The sequence below is a fragment of the Ceratotherium simum genome, chromosome 9 (genome assembly GCF_057802395.1).
Source record: "Ceratotherium simum simum isolate JZ-2026a chromosome 9, ASM5780239v1, whole genome shotgun sequence".
Taxonomy (NCBI): Eukaryota; Metazoa; Chordata; class Mammalia; order Perissodactyla; family Rhinocerotidae; genus Ceratotherium; species Ceratotherium simum.
In genome coordinates this window covers 39,979,846-40,004,759 of record NC_141908.1, presented here as the reverse complement: position 1 = coordinate 40,004,759, position 24,914 = coordinate 39,979,846, and the positions used below count along the sequence as shown (strand labels likewise).

The 24,914-nt window shown below is 41.1% G+C and overlaps 1 protein-coding gene across 11 annotated transcripts in view; it reads right to left on the bottom strand.

The window, feature by feature from the left end:
* Nucleotides 1-24,914, bottom strand: part of TANC1 (tetratricopeptide repeat, ankyrin repeat and coiled-coil containing 1) — a 230,335-nt gene that overhangs the window by 110,071 nt on the left and 95,350 nt on the right. For all 11 annotated transcript variants that reach the window (XM_087435249.1, XM_014785939.2, XM_014785940.2 and 8 more), the window contains one exon: nucleotides 18,397-18,597. In XM_087435249.1, coding sequence (XP_087291375.1) covers nucleotides 18,397-18,597 — 201 coding nt within the window. The remainder of the gene's footprint in view (nucleotides 1-18,396; nucleotides 18,598-24,914) is intronic.

Here is a 24,914-nt window from a genome sequence, read left to right as displayed (position 1 = left end):
TGTCGAGTAACTACCAAGTCCTCAGAAACTGTTTCATGTGTACTTCCTTGACCTGGCCTGCTGACATAATTGCTTCCAAACTGTGAGTCTTACAGGGCTCAGGTGGCCATTCTGAGGCACTTTGACAGCCAGGTAGACTCAACCCTCACCTCAAGCCAACGCAGAAATGCTGGGTGGTTTCCCTACCCTCACTCCCAAATCTTTGGTATCAGTCTGCTTCCTTGTGAATTGTTTCTCACACTCCTCCAAAACTTGGTTACTTGCATTCTCACTGCTTGATCTCTATCACTTTCAATAAAAGCTACAATACGACCAAAAATAAACAAACAAGGCATTTGGCTGGGAGCAACACATACTACAGGAAATGAAAACCAACGAAAAATCTGATGAGACCCTTCCGCAGAAGCTGTGGACAGGTCAGCTCGGCCACAAAGCCATGTCCAGAGCTTATCAACCCAGATCCAAATATTAACAGTTTGGTTTGAACGGTTTTTTCAACATTTACCAACCCAAATCTAAATATCAACAATTAGACTTTAAAGGTCCCTACACTGAAGCAGCAGTGCCTTCCCTGCTGTCCATGTCAGAGCAACACACTGAAGTCAATAGAGGATGATGGGGCCGGCCTGGTGGCATAGTGTTAAATTTGCGTTCTCCGCTTCGGTGGCCCAGGGTTCACGGATTCAGATCCCAGGCACGGACCTGCACGCTACTCAAGCCATGCTGTGGTGGCGTCCCACATACAAAATAGAGGAAGACTGGCATAGATGTTAGCTCAGGGACAATCTTCCTCAAGCAAAAACAGGAAGATTGGCAACAGATGTTAGCTCAGGGCCAATCTTACTCACAATAAATAAATAAATAAAATATAACAACAACAAAAAAAGAGGATGATGTATGAGAGAGGCTGAAAAAGGAGAAAGGGGATAAATTACCCAATCTCAGAAGTTAGGGGCAGCAGCAGCATTTCTTGAGGGTGTTTTAGGTGCTAGGCACCTTGTGAACATTTCCTCTATCCTCTCAAAGACATCTATGATAGATAATTAATTCTCATTTCCAGATGAGGAAACCAAGAATCAGAGAGATTGTGAAGTAACTTCTAAGGACACAGAGCTCCTAAGAACAGGGACTTGGAATCTGAACAGTCTTTTAGGGCCAGACATTCCCCATGACACTTACATAGCTCAGGTAGAATTTCTCCATTTAGATGGTAGTGAGGGAAAAGGAGGAGTGTACAGAAGTTCAAGCTTATCTAATACAGATAAGATATGCTTAAACCTTACAACTTCTAATAAAAAAATCATGTACTCAGAATCTTTTACATGAGTATACTCAAATTTTAATGTGTATATATATATATGAGTGCATATATACATTCATTCAAATCTTAGAGTACACACATCTGGCTCTAATAGGAACTGTATAACCAAAAAAAAAAAAAGTAAATTATTTTGTAAAAGTAAACTATTTTTAACAAAGGAAATTTCTATTGAATTTTTGCTAAAGAGCTCAAAATCCATAATCGTTTTTTTGTGTGTGAGGAAGATCAGCCCTGTGCTAACATCTGCCAATCCTCCTCTTTTTTTTTTGCTGAGGAAGACTGGCCTGGGGCTAACATCCATGCCCATCTTCCTCCACTTTATATGGGACGCCGCCACAGCATGGCTTGCCAAGTGGTGTGTCAGTGCACGCCCGGGATCCAAACCGGCAAACCCCGGGCCACCGCAGCAGAGCGCACGCGCTTAACCACTTGCACCACCAGGCCGGCCCCCATAATCATTTTTTGACTGACACAACAGGAGATTCCTATCAGTAAGCCTCACTCCAAGACATCTAATTTCCATATCAAATATTAACCCTAGACTCTAGGATATGTACTACAGGCATATATTTTCTTTTGATTACTGAAGATCCTCAACATCCAGAGTCCTTGTGAAACATCAAAATGCCCAAGACAGAAGTGTCCATAATACTTCTTGCATTCTCAAATGACACTTTCCTCCAGCGTTACAGGGGAGCTGTAACCTGGGCACAGTGACCTCACTTGCATTCAACTACGTGTGCTCTACAAGATGGGGGAGGATTCTGGAGAATGAGACACATGCATCTGCTGCTACCTCAGCCACTCTCAGCCCCCCTCACATAATGGGATTCTGGTGCATAAGGTACATATTTCTGGTACAATGCAGTCCTAAGTACAAGCTATCTACTTCACCTGGTGCTCATCCAAATACACAACAATCTGTGTCAATGACAAAAGAAAAATGGCTGTGCCATCCAGAAACAGTATGTCTGCATATGGCATTTATGGGCAATTTAGGGAATGTTCAAGGGTAATCTGATGCAAACGTTTCTGCCTTACACCCTGACTTTATCACTTAGCTGTGTAAGGAGCAATGCTGTAATTCTGCACTCATGGGACAATACGTAACTGTCTGCTCAACTTCCACTGGACTTTTGCTCTCATTGCCCAGTGAGCAAATGTGGACCATTTAGAGCACTTACTCTCTATCAGCTTCATGAATCACTATCTCTCATTTCCATGCAGAGCTCTTAGGAGCTTCACAAATTATTGAGGCAGGGAATCACCAGGCATCCCACCTTTTTGCTCTACCTAAATTTCTCTTTTCTGCCAAGAACCATTGCTTTTTTGTGCGTGTGTGTGCGCAAGATCAGCCCTGAGCTAACATCCATGCTGATCCTCCTCTTTTTGCGGAGGAAGACTGGCTCTGAGCTAACATCTATTGCCAATCCTCCTCCTTTTTTTTTTTCCCCCCAAAGCCCCAGTAGATAGTTGTATGTCATAGTTGCACATCCTTCTAGTTGCTGTATGTGGGACGCGGCCTCAGCACGGCGGGAGAAGTAGTGCGTTGGTACACGCCCGGGATCCGAACCCGGGAAGCCAGCAGCAGAGCTCGCGCATGTAACTCCCAAGCCACGGCACCGGCCCCGAACCATTGCTTTCTTAAACCTTTGCACTTGCATCACTAGTTCTAAGAGCTGGCTTCCTTTGTAGGGCAATTCTACAGACATAATTTTAATAACTTTACACGAATCACATGCAAACCAAAAAAAGATGAGTAACACAAGTAGTTGGTGGCAGAGCAGGAATTGGAACCCAGACAGTCGGTCAGTTACTGCGTTACACCACTTTCATGTCCTATTCACAGGGAACAAAGCCTGCTGCATATCAAGAAGACGTACGCTTGCCAGAAAACATACAGATCTGAGGGCGAAATCCCACTGGGAGACATCTGGCTGAGGACAGAGAATCAAGAGGAGCAATAATGTGGGAATCCATTCAGGGCCATGAGTCAGGTGAAGGAAGCTGAAGATGGGCTCCAAGGCAGATGGATACATTGAAATAGCAACCACCATGGGAGAGTTCGTGTATCAGGCCCTACACTTCACAGTCTACATCTCATTTAAATTTCACTTATCCTATACGAGAAGCACCATTGTTACATCCCCACCTCCCAGATGAGGCAACACCTACAATCTACCCAAGCATATCAAGTAGGAGGTGAATCCAGTTCCAACCTGCCCAAAACTGGGGCTGATGGAGACTTCTGCACCTATCAGGATCACTAACATCTCAGCTAAAACCAGAGTGTCATAAGTCCCTGACTTATGGTGGACAATTTATATTCCTAGGCTTTTCAAAAAGTGAGCTCAATACGAATAGGCCGATAGCTATTAAAGGCCTTTCAAAACAGAAAGCACCAGGCCCACATAGGCTCACTGGTGAATTCTACTAAACATTTAAGGAAGAAATTATACCAACTCTCTACAATCTCTTTGTAGAGCAGAAGGAATACTTCCTATCTCATTCTATGAAGCCAGCATTACTCTAATACCAAAATCAGACAAAGACATTACAAAAAAACTACAGACCAATATCTCTCATGAACACAGATGCAAAAATCCTCAACAAAACATTATCAAATTGAATCCAAGAACATATAAAAAGAACTGTACATCACAATCAAGTGGGATTTATCCCAAGTATGCAAGGCTGGTACAACATTAGAAAAACAATTAATGTAACCCATCACATCAATAAGCTAAAGAAGCAAAATCACATGATCATATTAGTAGATGTAGAAAATGCATTTGACAATATCCAACACCCATTCATGATAAAATCTCTCAGTAAACCAGGAATAGAGGGGAACTTCCTCAACTTGATAAAGACTATCCATAAAAACTCTACAGCTGATATCATATTTAATGGTGGAAACAAGAAGCTTTCCCACTAATATCAGGAACAAGGCAAGGATGTCCTCTCTCACCATTCCTTTTCAACACTGTACTGGAAGTCCTAGCTAATGCAGTAAGGCAAGAAAAGGAAATAAAAGGTACACAGATGGGGAAGGAAGAAATAAAACTGTCTTTGTTCACAGATGACGTGATTGTCTACGTAGAAACTCTGAAAAACTGACCAAAAAAGTCCTGGAACAAGAGATTTTAGCAAGGGTGTAGGATACAAGGTTAATATACAAAAGTCAACTGATTTCCTATATACTAGCAATGAACAAGCAGAATTTGAAATTAAAAATACAATACCATTTGCATTAGCACCCCCAAAAATGAAATACTTAGGTATAAAATAACCAAATATGTACAAGATGTACATGAGGAAAACTATAAAATGTTTATGAAAGAAATCAAAGAACTAACTAAATGGAGAGATATTCCATGTTCATGGATGAGAAGACTCACTATTGTCCAGATGTCAGTTCTTCCCAACTTGATCTACAGATTCAGTGCAACCCGAGCATGTTATTTTGTGGATATTAACAAACTGATTCTAAAGTTTATATGGAAAGACAAAAGACCCAGAATAGGCAAGACAATATTGAAGGAGAAGAACAAAGTTGGAGGACTGACACTACCTGACTTCAAGACTTACTATGAGGCTAAAGAAATCAAACAGTGTGGTACTGGCAAAGAACAGACAAATAGATCAATGGAACAGAATAGAGAGCCCAGAAATAGACCCACATAAATATATTCAACTGATCTTTGACAAAGAAGCAAAAGCAATACAATGGAGCAAAGTCTTTTCAACAAATGGTATTTAGTCCTTTCAACGACTGGAACAACTAGACATCCACAGGCAAGAAAATGAATCTAGAGACACACTTTACACTCTCCACAAAAATTAACTCAAAATGGATCACAGACCTAAATGTAAAAGGCAAAACTATTATATAAAACTCCTAGAAGATAACGTAGGAGAAAACCTAAATGACCTTGGTTATGGCAATGACTTTTTAGATATAACACCAAAGGCAATGATTCATGAAAGAAATCATTGATAAGCTAGACTTCATTAAAACTAAACACTTCTGCTCTGAGAAAGACAAGGTCAAGGGAATGAGAAAACAAGCCACAGACTGAGAGAAAATATTTGCAAAAGATGTGTCTGATAAAGGACTGTAATCCAAAATATACAAAGCACTCTTAAAACTTAATAAGAAAACAAACAACCTGATTTTTAAAAAATGAACCAAATCTTAACAGACACCTCCCCAAAGAAGACATACAGATGGCAAATAAGCATATGAAAAGATGCTCCACAGCATATGTCATCAATAAAATGCGAATTAAAACAATGACGAGATACCACCACATACCTATTACAACGGCCAAAATCCAAAACACTGACCACACCAATTGCTAGCGAGGATGTGAAGAAAAAGGAACTCTGATTCATTGCTTGTGGGAAAGCAAAATTGTACAGTCACTTTGGAAGACAGTTTATCGATTTCTTATAAAACTAAATATACTCTTACCATATGATCCAGCAATCACGTTCCTTGGCATTTACCCAAAGGAGTTGAAAACTTAGATCCACAGAAAAACCTGCACACAGATGTTTATAGCGGCTTTATTCATAATTGCCAAAACCTGTAAGCAACCAAGATGTCCTTCAGTAGGTGAAAGGATAAATAAACTGTGGTACATCCAGACAATGGAATATTACTCAGCACTAAAAAGAAATGAGCTATAAAGCCATGAAAAGATACAGAGGAACATTAAATGCCTATTACTAAGCAAAAAAGCCAATCTGAAAAGGTTACATCCTATATGATTCCAACTATAAGACAGTCTGGAAAAGGCAAAACTATGGAAACAGTAAAAAGATCAGTAGTTGCCAGGGGTTGGAGCTGAGGTTGGGGGAAGGGACGAACAGGCGAACCACAGAGAATTTTTAGGGCAGTGAAAATACTCTGTATGATACCATAATGATGGATACATGTCATTATACATTTGTCCAAACTCACAGAGTGCCTAACACCGAGAGTGAACCATCATGTAAACTCTGGACTTTGAGTGATAATGATGTGTCAATGTAGGTTCGTTGATTGTAACAAATGTACCACTCGTGGGAGATGTCAATGATGGAGGGGGCTATGCACGTGTGGGGACAAGGGGTATATGGGAAATCTCTGTACCTTCTGTTCAATTTTGCTGTGAACCTAAAACTGCTCTAAAAAAATAAATTTTATTTAAAAAAAAGGAAGCTCATTAACTGCCACTTCGGACCTTTGACCAATAAAGGAAGACTTGGTTGGTGATGGAAGTGACAAGAAAGTCACACCTCCTTAGAGTAGTTTCCTAAATTTTATTTCTCAGAACCCTTGCGCAGAGAAGGGGTTCCATATGTAACTGCTAGGCTAGCTACTCTAGATAAGCCCCCAGAGGCAAAGCTTACCGGTTTCAACGCTCCAGGACTGAATAATGAAGATTTTCTTGATGGTCCCAGTTCTCCTTTTGTAAGGCACTCTAGTTCTCACCAACCTCTCTTCTAGAGCTCACCATTCTGTGTTCACTTTAGTCTCCCCACTCCAGGCTTTGCACACCCCTGCCCCTCTGCCTGGAACACAGCCAGCCCTTCCTGCTGATACACACACACAGACTTGTTTCACCACAGAGTTGAGGATTCAAGTGGGAACATCAATCTTTCCTTCCTGTCTATTTCTACTTTACACTAACATTCATTAACATTAGATACAGATACGATAGCTTCCATGGGTTTCTGTGACTTCTGTGTTTCTCTGTGAATCAGAAATGATTAAAAAGAAGAGATTCCCACCACCACTGTCTCTGGCCCCATCTATTTTCTTGAGGTGAAAACACTCATTTCTGAGCATGGCACTGGGTTTGTTCTAGCCGCCATCTGACACCACCACAGGGTGCAGCTGACACTGCTGTAAAGTGTGACTGGATAAAACCTCCAGTCATCATTAACTGCAGGCGGTGGGAAACATGCAGCAAAAATGCCAAAAGCCTGAGAAAACAGCAGAGTGACAGGAGCATACAAAAGCAAGGATGTGAAGGTTGCTGACAAACCCAGTTCAAAACATACTCCTCTTTGCTCACTGTCTGACGATAGAAAGCAAAGCCCTGAGAGGGAGGTACGACCTGAATTAAAGTATCAGTTCTCTCTAGATACGGGAAAGGTATGTTCCTAGCTTTACAAATGTAAGGTACTGTTACATTTAAATTGCTTATGTGTCCATTAGTACAGTCATCTCTCTGTATCCACAGGGGATTGGTTTCAGGAACCCCCCTGGTTACCAAAATCCATGGATGCCCAAGTCCCTTATATAAAATGGCATAGTATTAGCAAAACATCTACATATATCCTCCCATATACTTTAAATCATCTCTAGATTACTCGTAATACCTTTGTTGTTGTTAGTGCTGTGGAGCCGATTTCGACTCCTAGAGACCCCTATATACGGCAGAGCAGAACCCTGCCAGGTCTTTTTACGCCGTGCTCTCACCTTCTGGCCCTATATCAGAAAATGCTCCACTGCTATTCATAGGGTTTTCATGGCCAATTTTTTCAGAAGTGGGTGGCCAGGTCCTTCTTCCTAGATTGTCTCAGTCTAGAAGCTCTGCTGAAACCTGTCCACCATGGGTGACCCCGCCGGTATTTGAAATATCAGTGGCATAGCTTTCAGCATCACAGCAACAGAAAGCCACCACAGTATGACAACTGACAGAACAGACAGGGGATGTGGTTCCCTAACTGAGAAACAAACCTGGGCCACAGTGGTGAGAGCCCTGAATCTTAACCACTAGACCATAAGGGCAGGCACTTATGATGTATAATATAATGTAAATGCTATGTAGACAGTTGTTATACTGTATTGTTTTGGCAATAATGACAAGAAAAAAAGCCTATACATGTTCAGTACAGACACAACCATGATAGGCCTTTCAATCCTCAGTTGATTGAATCTGGGGATGCAGAACCCAAGGATACAAAGGGCCTACTGTATTTTCAACCAATCACGTGGAGCTGATGAACGTTGACTACTATAATCCTATTCATTTTAATAGTGCATACCTGTGCCCATCACCAGGGCAACTGAAAGGAAGTGATTAGATCCTAGTCTCAAGGCTTCCAAAGGGAAACAAAGACAAGACCCAAACAAAGATAAGGAGCTCGTGGAATGTCAGGACAGAGAAATGCAATAAAAAGCTGTGCAGAGGGAGGAGGAAGAATAGTGCTCCAGGTGTTTGGAGCAAGAAATTCTCTCTCACACAGGGAAAAGGAGAGACATAATGGAAGGCTGGATGAAGCAAGAGATGCAAGCCACACTGGAGGTCAACTCTGACAGACAAAAGTTCTAACCTAGGGCACAGGGAGGAGAATAAGCAAAGGGGGAAGTAGAACAACAGGGCTGGTTTGGGCACAGCAATGACTTGGTCAATCAAAGATCATTCAACAGGAAAAGAACTGTCTTTGCAATAAATGGTGCTGGGACAACTGGATATCCACACATAAAAGAATGAAGTTGGCCCCTACCTCACATCATACACAAACAACTCAAAAGGGATCATAGACCTAAATGGAAGAATTAAAACTATAAAACTCTTAGGAGAACATATAGACATAAAATCTTTGTGACCTTGATTAGGCAACGGTTTCTTAGATATGACATCAACAGGATGGCAACAAAATAACTGGACTACACCAAAATTACAAATTTTTGTGCTTAAAACAATAGTATCAAGAAAGTGAAAAAGAAAACCCACAGAAGAAAATATTTGCATATTGCATAACTGGTATCTAGAAAATAAAAATAATTCTTAAAACTTCATAATAAAACTACAATGGGATACCAGTTCACATGTACTACAATGGCTATAATCAAAAGGATTGACAATAACAAGTGTTGGCAAGAATGTGGAGAAACTGGAAACCTCATACTCTGCAGGTGGGAATACAAAACGGTACAGTCACTTTGGAAAACAATTTGGCAGTACTTCAAAGGGTTAAACATAGAGTTATCATATAATTCAGCAATTCTATTCCTAGGTATGTACCCCAGAAAAAATGAAAAGATACATCCACACAACAACACAAATGCAAATATTACAGCAGCATTATTCATAATAGCCAAAAAGTGGAAACAGGGCTGGCCCCGTGGCTTAGCAGTTAAGTGCGTGCGCTCCGCTACTGGCGGCCCGGGCTCGGATCACGGGCGCGCACGACGCACCGCTTCTCCGGCCGCGTCCCACATACAGCAACTAGAAGGATGTGCAGCTATGACATACAACTATCTACTGGGGCTTTGGGGGAAAAATAAAATAAAATAAAAATTATAAAAAGTGGAAACAACCCAAATGTCCATAAACTGAAGAATGGATTAAAAATGTGACATATACATACAATAAAATATTAGGTAATAAAATGGAATGAAGTACTGATACATGCTACAACATGGATGAACCTAGAAAACATTGTTACATGAAAGAAACTGGTTACAAGAGACCATATATCATATGATTCTATTTATATAAAGTGCCCAGAAGAGGCAAATCCATATAGACAGAAAATAGATTAGTGTTTCCTTAGGGCTGTGGGGTAGGGGATTTGAGGGGGAGGGTAGGGGGGAGGTGGAATAATTGCTAATCTGGATGGGTTTTCTTTTTAAGAGAGATAAAAATGTTCTAAAATTAGATAGTGGCAATGGTTCACAACTCTACAAAAATACTAAAAAACACTGAACTGTAAACTTTATTTTTTTATTTTTTTCCCCCCAAAGCCCCAGTAGATAGTTGTATGTCACAGTTGCACATCCTTCTAGTTGCTGTATGTGGGACGCGGCCTCAGCATGGCCGGAGAAGCGGTGCGTCAGTGCGCGCCCAGAATCCGAACCCAGGCCACCAGTAGTGGAGCGCGCACACTTAACCACTAAGCCATGGGGCTGGCCCAGAACTGTAAACTTTAAATCGATGAATTATATGGTATATAAAATATCTCAATAAAGCTGTTTTTTTAAAAACACGAGATAAATCACAATGGAAAAATATGTAAATCTGAATTGAGAAAACAAAACTTCTGTGAGTCATGAAAAAAGAAAAAAAGTGACCAATAAGTATATCCATTCTCAACATTAATGAAATAAGTTTTCGCCCCGTAATCATACTTTTATAGTCTTTCCAATGAAAATATCACAGATGCCTTTAAATATTAATGTACAAGAATGTTCTTCCACTGTTCTTTATTTAGTGGAAAAAGGTGAACCTCTTATACGTCCAGTGCCAGGGGGAACGGGCAAATACATCACTGCCATTTGTGTACTACAGAAACAAGGCAGGAAAGACATTCAACCAAGTGTCTTTCTGGGGGTACAGAAGGAACCAAGATTTACTATATATACTGTTATTTACTGTATTATACATTTTTATAATGTATTTCCTCCTCAAATATTATTTCTATAATTTATAACGATTACAAATATTTATGTTATTTACCTTCATTGAAAAGGAATTTTATGAGATTATCACATATTCTTTATCAGTGGTTCTCAAACTTTGCTACATATTAGAATCACCTGAGAAGCTTATACAAACTCCCAGGGGCCGGCCCCATGGCCAAGCGGTTCAAGTTCCACATGCTCCACTTCGGTGGCCTGGGTTCGCAGGTTCGGATCCCAGGTACAGACCTACTCCACTCATCAGCCACGCTGTGGAGGCATCCCAAATACAAAATAGAGGAAGACTGGCACAGATGTTAGCTCAGGGCTAATCTTCCTCAAGCAAAAACAAAAAAACAAAAAAACCAGGAAGATTGCCAATGGATGTTAGCTCAGGGAAAACCTTCCTCACCAAAAAAAAAAAAAAAAAAAAAAAAAAATCCCAATGCCCAGGCCATACCTCATACGCATTAAATCAGAATCTCTGAAGGTAGGACCTAGGCACCAGTATTCTTTAAAATTCCTGGCGTGATTGCAAGGTAAAGCCAAACTGTATGTGGGTGAACCAGGACTCCTGGGCAAGGGAATAAACAGCCCTCAAAGGCCCTTAGGTTCACAGTGGAGAAAACACATGCACGCGGGTTCTACGTGTGAACACAGAACAAAAGAAAGTGCGTGTGTCCTGGTCACGGCTGCACGTGGCAGTAAGGACAGGCAGAGCCGTCTACTCCTTGGAGGAGGCTATCATATAACGAGTCTCCAGGAGGAAACAAAGAATGTTGTCCTATTCACACAGCAGGAGGAAATGTCCTTGTTGAAGGTCAGAGCCTTGATTGTGGCCCTGACAATTCAGGGCTCAGAACCAGCTAGTTCTCCCAGCAGACTTGTGCTGAGACTGTGCGCTTCCAGTGTTATTCTCCACCCCCCCAGAAGAAGCCTCACAGATGCATATGTGCACAACCTTAAGCCTATAGCCTCCCCAGTGCATGCAGCCAGAACAAAAAGCCACATCATTTACAGCTCATGTGTCAACAATGTACAGGCAGAACAATGCAGACTGGCATAAGAAGAGGTGCTAGGGACAGAGCGGAAGACTTGGGCTTAAGCCAAGCTTCCAATAACTTGCACCTTGGGGCAAATTCCTTAATGATGAGAGGTCTTTGCTTCCATTTCTGCAAAGAGGCCTGACTGGACGTCCCCTAGAGGCCTTGCCAACTCTAACATGTCTATGATCCTCCATGATCCTCACCACATAACAGAGACCGCGATTGGAGCTAAAACTGGAAGCCAGCTGAATGTTTTTCTGACCATGAACTTGATCTGACTCAGCTGTGATAATTCCCCTGACACAGTATCATGGAAAGAAAGAAAATGGAAACTGTCTGAGAAGTGCAGACAGAATGGAAGTTCAAAAGAGGAAAGTTACAGAATGACTTCTCTCAGCCTCCTCTTACTAATTCTCAGCAGTCCACAGCTACGTCCAACAAAGCACCTACTAGCACCAATCCTAAAAAGACTGTTCCCAAAAGATGTTGACTTCAAAAAGAAGCCTCTTCAAGAAGGCTAGAGGGAATGTGAAATCAATACAGCTTCTCTGGAAAGGGACTGGGCAGAATGTATCAAGAATCTTTTAAAAATGCAGTCCGTTTGGTTCAATAATTCCACTTCTGGGAAGCTGCCACTCTTGAGATATCAGATGTGTGTAAAAATTACTGGACAAAAATATTCACATCAGGAATTCTGGAGATTGGCTGCACAACAGTGTGAATGTACTTAACACTAGAACTGTACACTTAAAAATGGTTAAGACAGTAAATTCTGTTATGTGTGTTTTACCCCAATTAACAACTAGAAATTCATAAGAATTTAATAACAAAAACAAAACAAAATATCTTGGCTCATGCCAGAGTTAAAAAAAAAAACTGAAAAGTAGCATACATATCCAACACTTGGAAATTAGTTTAAAAACCAGTTATGGAATATTGAAACAATGGACATTAAATATCAAGTTCTTGAAGCAAACTGGAAATTGCTCATGATATAAAATTAAGTGAAAAGATGCAGAGCACATGTTTAGGTAAAGTAGATTAAAAAAGAAACTAGAAAATCAAAACACTAACAGTAGTTCTGTCTCTATGCTGGGATTTCCAAATTTTCTACAAGAAACAGTCTTGTGGGGGAAGGGGGGTCTTGGCAGACATTAACTCATGGTCCAAAAATCAAAGGGCAGATTGACTTCTACTTTACAGCCTGTCAGCTTTGAGGTTTTTCCCTTAAAGAAACGGCCAGCCAGAGGGGTTTCCAAAACTGCTACATCAGCTCTGTCGACTGAGACAGACCCGGAACCGGAAGCAGCAGAGGTACAAATAACCAGTACTACCCAGCCTCCCCAAACAAGCGAAGATGAGAAAAGTAGAGTCACTCACTTTTCACCATCTGCTGTCGTACCCCATCACAGTATTTTAAAAGGTTGCTTCTGCTCAACAAAATATTGGCAAACCGAATACAGCAATACATTAGAAAGATCCTACACCATGATCAAGTGGGATTTATACCAGGGACACAGGGACGGTTCAACATCCGCAAATCAATCAATATGATACACCACATCAACAAAACGAGGAATAAAAACCACATGGTCATCTCAATAGATGAGAGAAGGCATTTGACAAGACCCAATATCCATTTATGATAAAAACTCTCAACAAAATGGGTATAGAAGGAAAGTATCTCAACATGATAAAGGCCATATAGGACAAACCGACAGCCAACATCATACTCAACGGGGAAAAGCCAAAAGCCATCCTCTGAGAACAGGATTAAGACAAGGGTGCCCACTCTCGCCACTGTTATTCAACATAGTGCTGGAAGTTCTGGCCAGAGCAATTAGGCAAGAAAAAGGAATAAAAGGAATCCAAATAGGCAATGAAGAAGTGAAACTCGCGCTGTTTGCAGATGATATGATTTTATATATAGTAAACCCTCAAGAATCCATCAGAAAACTATTAGAAATAATCAACAACTACAGCAAAGTTGCAGGGTACAAAGTCAACTGACAAAAATCAGTTGCATTTCTATACTCTAATGATGAACCAACAGAAAGAGAACTCAAGAATAAATCCCATTTACAATCGCAACAAAAAGAATAAAATATCTATGAATAAATTTAACCAAGGAGATGAAAGACCTATATAATGAAAACTGTAAGACATTATTGAAAGAAATGGATGATGACATAAAGAAATGGAAAGACATCCCATGCACATGGATTAGAAGAATAAACATAGTTAAAACGGGCAGAGGATATGAACAGACATTTTTCCAAGGAAGATATACAGATGGCCAACAGGCATATGAAAAGATGTTCAACATCACTAAGCATCAGGGAAATGCAAACCAAAACTACACTAAGATATCAGCTTACACCCATGAGAATGGCTATAATCACCAAGACAAAAAATAACAAATGTTGGAGAGGATGTGGAGAAAGGGGAACCCTCATTCACTGTTAGTGGGAATGCAAACTGGTGCAGCCTCTATGGAAAACAGTATGGAGATTCCTCAAAAAATTAAAAATAGAAATACCTTATGATCCAGCTATCCCACTTCTGGGTATTTATCCAAAGAACTTGAAATCAACAATCCACAGAGGCTTACTGCACCCCTATGTTCACTGCAGCATTATTCACTATAGCCAAGATGTGGAAGCAACCCAAGCGGTCATCCACAGATGACTGGATAAAGAAGATGTGGTATATCTATACAATGGAATACTACTCAGCCATAAAAAAAGACAAAATCACCCCATTTGCAACAACATGGATGAACCTGGAGGGTATTATGTTAAGTGAAATAAGCCAGACAGAGAAAGACAAACACTGTATGACCTCACTCATATGTGGAATATAAATGAACACACGGGAAAGAGAGAACAGTTTGGTGGTTACCAGAGGAAAGGGAGTTGGGGGGTGGCCACAAGGGGTGAAGGGGCACATTTATATGGTGACTGACAAATAATAATGTACAACTGGAATCTCACAATGTTATAAACTATTATGACATCAATAAAAAAATTTTTTAAAAAAAGGTTGCTTCTCATTCATTCACTACCTTTTGATTGTTTCATAACGGGCCCCAAAGTGATCTGGGAAATGTAATCCAAATATAAAGTAACTAATGATATTACTAATAAATAAACCACAGGAAATGGGCTTTGCTCTTCCCTGCAAGACAAAAGGATACATTGCAAATATTAATGAATTCTTAATCCAAAAAGGCTTGCAACAGCCACAGAACCACTTTAATGGATACTGGTCTTTGTTTTCATTACCAGAAAATGTATTTTCCATTTAGAAAAAACAAAAATTTGGAACAACACTCAGAAAATGGAATCTTCTGGCTAGCAGTGAAAAAATTATAAATACATGGAGCAAGGTAGAAGAAGAGTAGCACTATAAGTGGAATGTAAGAAACTCAATCGTAACATGCAGGGTCATATTATTGCAAGGTTAATGAAACTGTCTCTGGCCCAGAGTTCCCATGGCCCAGGAGCTCATCACCAATTGTATTAATACATAAACTTTCATTAATACAGGCTGCGTTGAGCGCCTATTACAGGGGTTTATAGGATTTGACCATTGCTAGAATAATAGTTTCAGTCCCCGACAGTTTCTTGATTAGTATCAATTAATGAAGAGTTTCTATCCAAACAAGTAAAACAGGTTTGTGGGGTTTTTTTTTTAAAAGCGCCTTCTTAAACAAAAGAGAGAGAAGAGTCTTATCTTACAAATGAGAACAGAAGTCATCAAGGTAATTTCAGAGCTGAGTCTGAAAGATGACAAGATCCTGAAGCAGAGCCTGCTGCTGGTGGGGAGGGGGTGGGCTCCATACCTATGGGAGCTGCACGTACACCGTATTTACTGTATCATTAGCAACAACGGTGCTAGCTTTTTAAATAGAGGGCCCTTTTTAAATCCAATGCACGTTCACAACCATATGTCAACTATTTTTACAGGCAGGTAGAACATCAGGGCTCTGGATATTTTTCCAACAATATGGTTTAAACACAAATCTGTGTGTTAGACACTGTGGAAAAAATATTGTTTATTGTCTGATGTATTCTGAGTCACTCCCGGTTTTAAGCACGCATTTCTGCCCTTAACTTTCCTTTTTGAATTAAAATTACCAAGATAATGAAGCCAAATGACCACTGTGAGACACTCATTTGCTGTACGAATTTGGGCAATACACAAGCACTGCTCCGCTAGACAAGTAGCTGCTTAGTGTATTTAATTATCATTTGGACCAAATGCATCTAAGATGGAGAATATTTTCTTCAATCCGTTAAAAGGTTAAGTGTTGCAGAACTACTCCCTTCGATTCGTAAGGCCTTGCAAAGAATTTAGCAGAAATAAATTTTATTCCTAAGCAGAAAAACAAACTTTAGAATATTTTCCCAAAACCAAAGATATCTAATTTGGTCAGGACACAGAAGGAGACAAGGCCTTATCAGGAATTTCTCTACTGGTGCGCCCGTAGCCTCTCTGAGACCCTTGTGGATAGCCACACTTCTCATCTTGCCATGCCATTCACTGCTCCATCACGTCCTACTAAAATGCCACACACAATAAATAATAAATAAATTGTAACTGTGAGGTGATGGATATGTTAACTAACTTATTTGCGGCAACCATTTTGCAAAATATACATATATAAATCACTAAGCTGCACACCTTAAACTGACACAATGTTATTTGTCAATTATATCTCAATAAAGTTGCGGAAAAAACAAAGAAGAAGTAAAAATTTTTTAAAAGATTAAAGTCCCACTAAAACAAACATTGAATTTGTTATTAATAATAAAATTATATCTGAAATGCAGTATTCCCTAGAGTCTCTCAGGTGTTTGCCAGTCCTAAGGCCCAAGCAGCATCAATTCACTGGCAGTAGCACAGACTATAGGAAGGAAAATTCTCCTAAAGATCAAATCTCTGCGCTTTGCATTACCCTTAACTAAGGTCCCTTAAGGACCCTGAGAGGTTCAGAACTCTCTTTATTATCTGTTTTAGACAGATGAGGTTAACTCAAAGACATCGTGCCTGTCCTCATCCATCAGACATAGGAAGCACACACACGCACTAATTCAAGGAAAAAAGGACAAATGTGGCTGATAAGAGAAAAAGTAAAATGCTGTGCACCATTTGTAGAAAGGAGAGTAATTCCAATGGGGTGACTGACAAGAAAGGCAGTGTGGGAACTATGATTTGAAAGAAGAGAAGAAATTCGACATCTGACAAAGAGATACAGCGGCAGGGGGAGGGCAAAGAGAAGGAAGGAAGGACATTCCAGGAAGTTCCCCAAATACTGATAAACAGGCCAAATTCCTTGGCATAGGAAATCACTTCATACCAAAAGGTTTCCAAGTTCCAGCTAATGAGTGGATCGTACACTATGTTGTCCAAAATAAGAAAGTTCTAGAACAGTAAAAGATTTTGGAAATCCACCAATTCACAGCACCATTTCTAAGATGTGCCCTATTAATTTTACCCCCTCCACAAACCACAAACATCCACTAAATGATTCAAAAACACTGTATATGATTTCTCAAATAATACAAATATTTAGGAAACCAGAAAAACAGACACCGATTTCACAGCCAGGGCACATTTTAGACCAATTTCAAACAGGTTTACATGTAAGTAAGAAGAATCATTGCACTGGCATATGATCAATAAGGCCCCAAATTATCCTGCCCTCAGTAAACAAATACTCAGCAAACCTAAAAGATCAAAGAATGAGGGCCGGCCCCGTGGCTTGGCGGTTAAGTGCGTGCGCTCCGCTGCTGGTGGCCCGGGTTCGGATCCCGGGCGTGCACCGAGGCACCGCTTCTCCGGCCATGCTGAGGCCGAGTCCCACATACAGCAACTAGAAGGATGTGCAGCTACGACATACAACTATATACTGGGGCTTTGGGGGGAAAAAATCAATAAATAAAATCTTTAAAAAAAAAAGATCAAAGAATGATTCTAAGTATAAGTATTTTGGAAAGGCTTTCCTTACATCTGACTCATAACCTCTCAAAATTAAATAATGCTTGGGTTTTTATTGGTAAAGTGCAAAAAGTTGGTAACAATGAGGGAAGCCAAAATACTTTATACAAGTAATCCATAAGTCCTTTGCCCCCACCCCTTTGCAAGTCTGAATTTTCACAATTAAATTTTATAGCTGTCCAATGCTGGCTGATGTAATCAAGGAAAAAACATCAGTATATAACATTTGGTAGCAATAAACGGGCTGTTGTCAGATTACACTTGCCTAAATCCATTACCTTTAAATGCACCACAATGCGTTTAGATTATAGCATTCCCTAATTTGTGAGCAAGAAGACAACAAAATTGTCAGTTAACATTAATACTGACAACAACATCTTGAATCTTTGTAAAAGTCTAGCCTGGGCAATCAAAATAGTTTATACATAGGTTGAACTATAGCAATGAGTCTACTCAAATGATAAATTTGTTTTTAAAGATTTCCTTCTTCCAGAAGTTACTGTAAAAGAAAAAAACCTTCTCCCAGAAGATTTCTCACAAGCACTAATTTTGCTTAACTTCAATATGTATATTACATATGTAACCAAGACAGCTAGTTTAGGGCTGTATTGTTGCTTGTTTACCTGGGGATTTTTTGTTCGATCTTGATTGCACGGAGTGAGACTGTCGAGGCAGCAGAGGTGAGGAAGGCAGAGACATCGAGACACCTTTGGCTAAGCTCACCCTGTAGGTGTCCTCTGCTATAGGAAGACTGCTCAGGGAAAAGTCACCTCCATGGCCTGGGGGCAGGACTGGAGAGGAAGTCTCTGGATCAAAGTCATCTCCTGGAGTGGCGAGAGAAAACCTTATATTAGACCATCCATTATATGTACATGCAAATTTAATTCCTAAGAACTACATTCTTAGAATATAATTCCCATATACCATATGTGTGTGTTGAATAATTTTTTAAATGATTTTTTTTTCTTTACCACTCTTATGGCTTTTTATCGTGTGAAGGTAAATTCAAGTTTCACCACTCAAGCATCAGTGGTATGAATTCTGCCTCATACCCCTTTCCGCAGCACACCAACTAGAATGATTTCATTCCTAACAATGGGTCCAGAAAGCCACTGATCTGAGATTAGATCAAGGTCAAGTATGAATGATCCACAAGAAGCTTTGATTTCACCTAAAGTAAAGTAAAGGTCTCACACAGGTATCAGTAGAATAGATTCAAATACCAAGATCCATTCCAGAACTCCCGGGCCTCCCACCACTTCTCTCTAATAAGAATGTCCAAGGGAGGGTCTAGCCTACTTCACCATTCCTCCCCAGCACCATACCTGTCTTCTCCCATCTCATCTACTCCACACTGCCCATAGCACAGGGTCTACTCTCCTACAACTCAATCAGCCTAAACCTTTACCCCTTAATGAACTTAAGTGCAAATAAGCTCACTATGAAAAATTAAACATTCCAGGATAGGCAGATCCAAAAAGAATAAGACTAATACAGAGGAGGTAATTACAGTGCAGCAAGTACACAAGAAAGGGAGTATGCAGGCTGGGACCAGCCTCTCCAAAAACAATGCAGCCAGTCCTCAAGTATTCAGATCACATGCTCCCTTCCTATTGCTCCTCCCCCACCAATCACCAACCAAAGCTACTGAGGAAGAGCAAGGAGAGAAGGTAAATCATTATCCTGATGATTAAAACGCATCTTTAAGCTCTAAATTATATACAGCAGCAAGTGGAAAGATATAGAAAGTTTTCCACAAGCAAACGAGTCTGAGAAAAGCGAGCCAACTGGTCCTTACTATGCCTTCCTGATTCTGAAAAATCGAAGCCTGGATTTGAATTGAAAGCTCTCCAGCCAGGAGGGAACTCAATTTTTGCAGATCTTTGTGTACAAGGCTCAAAAGGGATGTAACCCAAACCATCAAGTTCCAAACTGCACCGTTGTACTTGTTTTTCATGTTAGGAGGCATGTTAACGTACAGTCACCCTCTCCACAGACCTAGGGGGTGGTGGTGCTTAAAACTGGCAAACAAGCTCATGCCTGACTTTCAAAGGCAACTCAAAAACCAGCAGAGCTGAGAACAGAAGAGCCATGGGTTCTGCAATGGGTAAACTGCCAACATCAGAAAGGTAATTTCGGTCTCAGCTGGGCCAGCTATGTTCGAAGCTGGGAAACTAAAGATTTATCACCAAAAGCCCAAATGACTGGTATTTGAAGAAACAACCAGAATTACCAGGAAACCCTCACTAGAATTTTCAAAAACAATAACATTCATGTAAATGCCCAAGACAAATAACATTCTGTCTCTGAGAGAAGGAAGCAGGCAGGAGTTAGTGGAGATCCTTACCGCCTAAGTCCATGTGGACAGCAATGTCCCCACTCTGGTCCTCCTACAACCCTCACCGGTGCATGCACTGTAAGATACCATTACCACCAATTCCCAGGACCCAGGAGCTGGTCTTACACCGCCGTGAATGAGCCTGAAATCTTTCAAAAACCACCTCCTTGAGGTCTTGAGCCAGGGCATGAGACTTCCCAGCTTCTTCCCCTTCAACTGTCTGGCAATGAAATGGATTTTAAGGCAGAACTAGGGGTGCACCAGAACGCCAGCTCCCACTGGGGCTGAAGGCCCACCGTGCTGAGACTTCTCAAAGTAGAAAGGACAGCTGTTTTCTCTGGCCCAATACCTGGCTCTCATGACAGTCCCCACCACCACATCGGTCTCATCTTAGAAACACAAGTGCTGTGCCTACAACAATGGTGCCTGATGACCAGGTTACTGGATGTCTGGCAAGAAGCTCTAGGAGACAGAACAGAACTTGGAAAGCGCTGAGGCCTCAGCCCCAGGGGATTATACACATGGGATGTGGGGGAGACCATGAAGAGGTGATGCTGGTTTTCCATGTGGTTTGAAGAGAGCTACACTGCCCTGTGGCTGTCCTTATACCACCTAAGTCATCGACCTGGGTAGTCAAATGGCTGTGGGATGGCCTGACAGGGGCAGGTGCTGTGACAAGGCAACTGTCTTTCCAACCCACACACAACTATTTCTGACCTATACAAAAAAAAACACCCCAGACTTCAAGTCCCTTAATTTGAGTGGGGACACAAAATTAGGGAGAAATACATCTATTATGACAACACCAAAAATAAAAAAGGAAAGCTCATTACTGAGAAATACTTAGAATGTGATACAAGAGCAAACTGGGGATTGAAGGGTAAAAGAGAATTAAAGAGATTCCTAATTACAAATTCTGCCCATAAACTTTGTTTATATCAAGCAAAGCAAATATTTTCATTAACTGCAAGTCTGGTGGGGATGAGTTTCCAAAGCATGTGGTAACCATGAGGACGTTCAGCCTCTGGAGCAGCTGTGCCCCAGCACTTTCATTTTATGTGGTCTGCAATAAAAAAAGACTTAGAGGTGGGGTTTGGCGAGAGGGGTCTCTATTTCAAGTTTACTTTGACATGTCACTACAACATCCGTCCCAAACATGTTGTTCTGTTGGTGGTTTTCCAAACACTATTAAAGATCCCTACCTTCCAGCTTCCTTTTACTAGAAAGGCACAAAGCAGGGAGGGAAGTTTTATGTAGGAACAGGGGGCAGGAAGCAAGCAGGGTGATCCAGCGGCTTAAAAGCTGGAGACAGCCCTCCGGAGCCTACTCCTTTAACTGCACAAGGGCAAAGGGGTTCAGGTCAAAGTCAGTCCAAGAGCATCACAACGACGCCAGTGGCAGAAAGTGAAAATCTCTTAGGGGCATCCATGAGAACTATACAATACTGGTTCTGGGCAACATGACACCAGAAATTCTCCGGTTGATTTAACATTCCTCAGCAGATGCTTGAAGAGGTTTAAGAGGAACTAAAATCATTTCACTGCAACAACCAGCAAGGCTGGCACATTTCTTTTAGCCTTGAAGAGATGTTGTTTCTCTTTTAACTGATCTGTTTTATTTTCCACCTCAATTAAGGGATGGGAAGCCCACTTCAATCACTCTTCCTGTTGCTGCAGCAGAAATGCCCAGGCCAGGTAGAACAATGCATCCTCTCAGGGTAGGAAAACCCTGTCATCATCCACCAATCCTTTACCAGGCCTCTTCCTCGTCCACTGGCAGGTGTTTCCCATGGAACATTTACACACCACAGACCCTCTCATCCACCCCAACATGCTTCTAATCTCAGAGAGCATCTAGTCCAATCATGTTGTTTCACAGACAGGAAGCTGGGGCATGGGGGTTAACCGTGAGGAACAGGGGCCACAGCTAGCACCAACTCCCAAAGTCCCGCCAACTGCCAGCTCAGGTTCTAACATACTCACTACTCTACATGTTTAACAACTTTACTTTGAAAAAGAATGAAGGTTCCCCCAAATAGACATATTTTTATATGAGTTAAATCTGTAAGGGTCAGCACATTTTTGCTATAGAAGTTTAGTCTTTGCAGGTCACATACGGTCTCTATCATTCATATACACATACACACACACCCCTTTTCCTATTTTAAAATCACTAATTCTTTAAGTTCCAAAATAAAAGACTAGAAAGGACACGGGGGCATAAGGTTCTGTTTGTAATAAATATAGGTAAACACATACATATGCACATACATACACAAAAAAGAACCATAAATCCAAGTCAAAGTTTACAAAGATAATGGAATTATCAAAGGGGATAAAGCCATCCAATAAGGCATTTTAAATTGGCAGAAATGGCTTTTGATAATAGTTCTTTAATTTTTTTTTTCACTATTACAGACTGTAAAAAGGGATTTAAATTCATAATGGAAGAAAATGTGAATCTGGGAGATGATGAATGTTTACAGGCGGCAATGCAGAATGGCAACATCCAACATCACAGATTAAAGTACATGGAGTGCAGGATTAGAGAAGGCTTAAAAAAACGAGGGCAACGAAGCCAGGGAGATGAAAGTAAAAGCGCATTTCAGAAAGAGTCGACCTGAGACAGGCCAGGGTGAGCTTAGACGTTCAGGTAAATAGGGCTGCAGATGCAGGAAATAAGATTTCCATTTATTGTGCCACTGAAGTGGTGAGATGGAAGATGGGGAAAGGGAAGCTTAGAATAGAAAGAGAAAAGATGTTCTGTTTATCCAGTTCCAGAAAATGAGACTTGTGCAATACATTTAACTAGGGCATTACATGTGTTAGGGCATCTTTTGTGCGATCCCTGCCTGGGAGCGCACTAATGTTTCTTAAACATATTTTCCACCATAAAGTTTTATAACCATATAACATATATATTTACAGAAACCTAGAAAATTGGAAAAGATTTCCTCCCACAAGATCCAATATCATTTCTGGAGCCTTCAGAAGGCTCTCTCTGCAGCTGAAAACACTTTAAACCATTTTACATCTTAAAGGATCTCTCCAAGTATCCAGCCAGAGCTACTGATTGTTAATGTGCCTTTTCAAAAAGAAAGCTAGATAAATGTATCCAAGAAAGCAATTTTCCAAAACATTATTCACACAGTCATGACTAATTCTCAAACAATACCACTAAGAGGCAAGAAAGCAGCTAACCCCCAGAGTACAGAAAAACCTGGTCGATACACAAGTCTATCCTTTTGAAAATTCCACCAAGCGGGTTCTAAATGGAGATCAGTAAATACTATCCTTACAGTTTTATTCTTAATACTCAGTGGTCACAGAACCCAAAGTACTTTATCCTGAAATAGATGAGTAAACAGACTGGCATTTCCTCTCTAATCGTCAAAGTTTTTCCTTTAAGACATGTTACCATGCAAGAGTTTCTGAGCTTTAATATATGACCTCAGAAAAACCCCCACTCCCAAGCACCAGAGGGCTGCATTTTAAAATAATAAATGCTGGGCCGGCCCCATGGCTTAGCAGTTAAGTGAGCGTGCTCTGCTGCTGGCAGCCCGAGTTCGGATCCCAGGTGCACACCGACGCACTGCTTCTCCGGCCATGCTGAGGCCGCGTCCCACATACAGCAACTAGAAGGACGCGCAGCTATGACATACAACTATCTACTGGGGCTTTGGGGGAAAAATAATTAAATAAATAAAATTATTTAAAAAAATAATAATAATAAATGCTTCCTTCAGGTGTGCTATGTGTTAGGCCAGGGTTTTAGGCACTTCATATCTGTTAACTCATATCCTCACAACCACCCCAAGAAGCAGGTGCTGTTATGATGCTTCTCCTTAGACTAGGAAACCAAGGCACAGAGAACATCAGGTATCTTGCTCGAGGACACCAGCAAAGGGCAGGGCTGAGTCTGAACCCAGGCAGTCCGATGCGGAGTCCATTCTCTCAGTACTGTTCCCCGAAGAAAAGGCTACTGAGATGTGCCTTTCGACACTGTGTCACTTTGTATACTTAACAGGGAAAACCAAAAATAGTATATGTAGGTCTACACGCAGTACCGGGCCACTGTGAAAAGAAACCTGTTCCCCCATCTCTTTTCACTTTTCCTGCCGGCTGGTTAATTAGCTCCACAGCACTCCTGGAACACTCCATTTGGGAGGCACCCAGGCCCAGTGATCATTAATTTTCTTTCAGTCACACCTTATGCTGTCACCATACAAGCAAAGTGGATCTGAGATAGATGTTCAGTCATCAAGCACCCTAAATAGTTTCTTCTCCTCTCACTTTGTACTGTAAATTCATTAACTCTTGCAGCCTTTGGGTCTACTGTCTCTGCCCGGGGTGGATGCTCTGAATGCCATTCCCACCACACAGAGCAGAGAATCCAGTCACTCTGCTGGGCCCAGATAAAGAACGAAGTAGCAGGGCAGCTGTGGTCAAAAGCAACCTGGCGGGGTTCACCTTAAATCTGTGTGGAATTCATTATTCTATATTTCCTTGTCAGGACATACTCATTACCCAGGCCCACGGGTCCTATCGAACTCAGCAGACTCGGATTCTGTAGATCTGTCAGGCCTGCCACTACTGCACACTATTTGAGCAGAGGTTCCCAGTCCCTGCACAGAAGGAAGCCAGAGCCCTACCCAGGGAGGTGGTTGTAAGGGTACGGCTCAGGCACTGGTAATTAAAGCTCACCAGGTGATTCTCATGTGCAGCCAGGATTGAGAACCATTGAGGCAAGGCGGTGGTCAAAAAGATCTGAAATCTTTGTGCTCCTATTACAAGACAAAGAGGT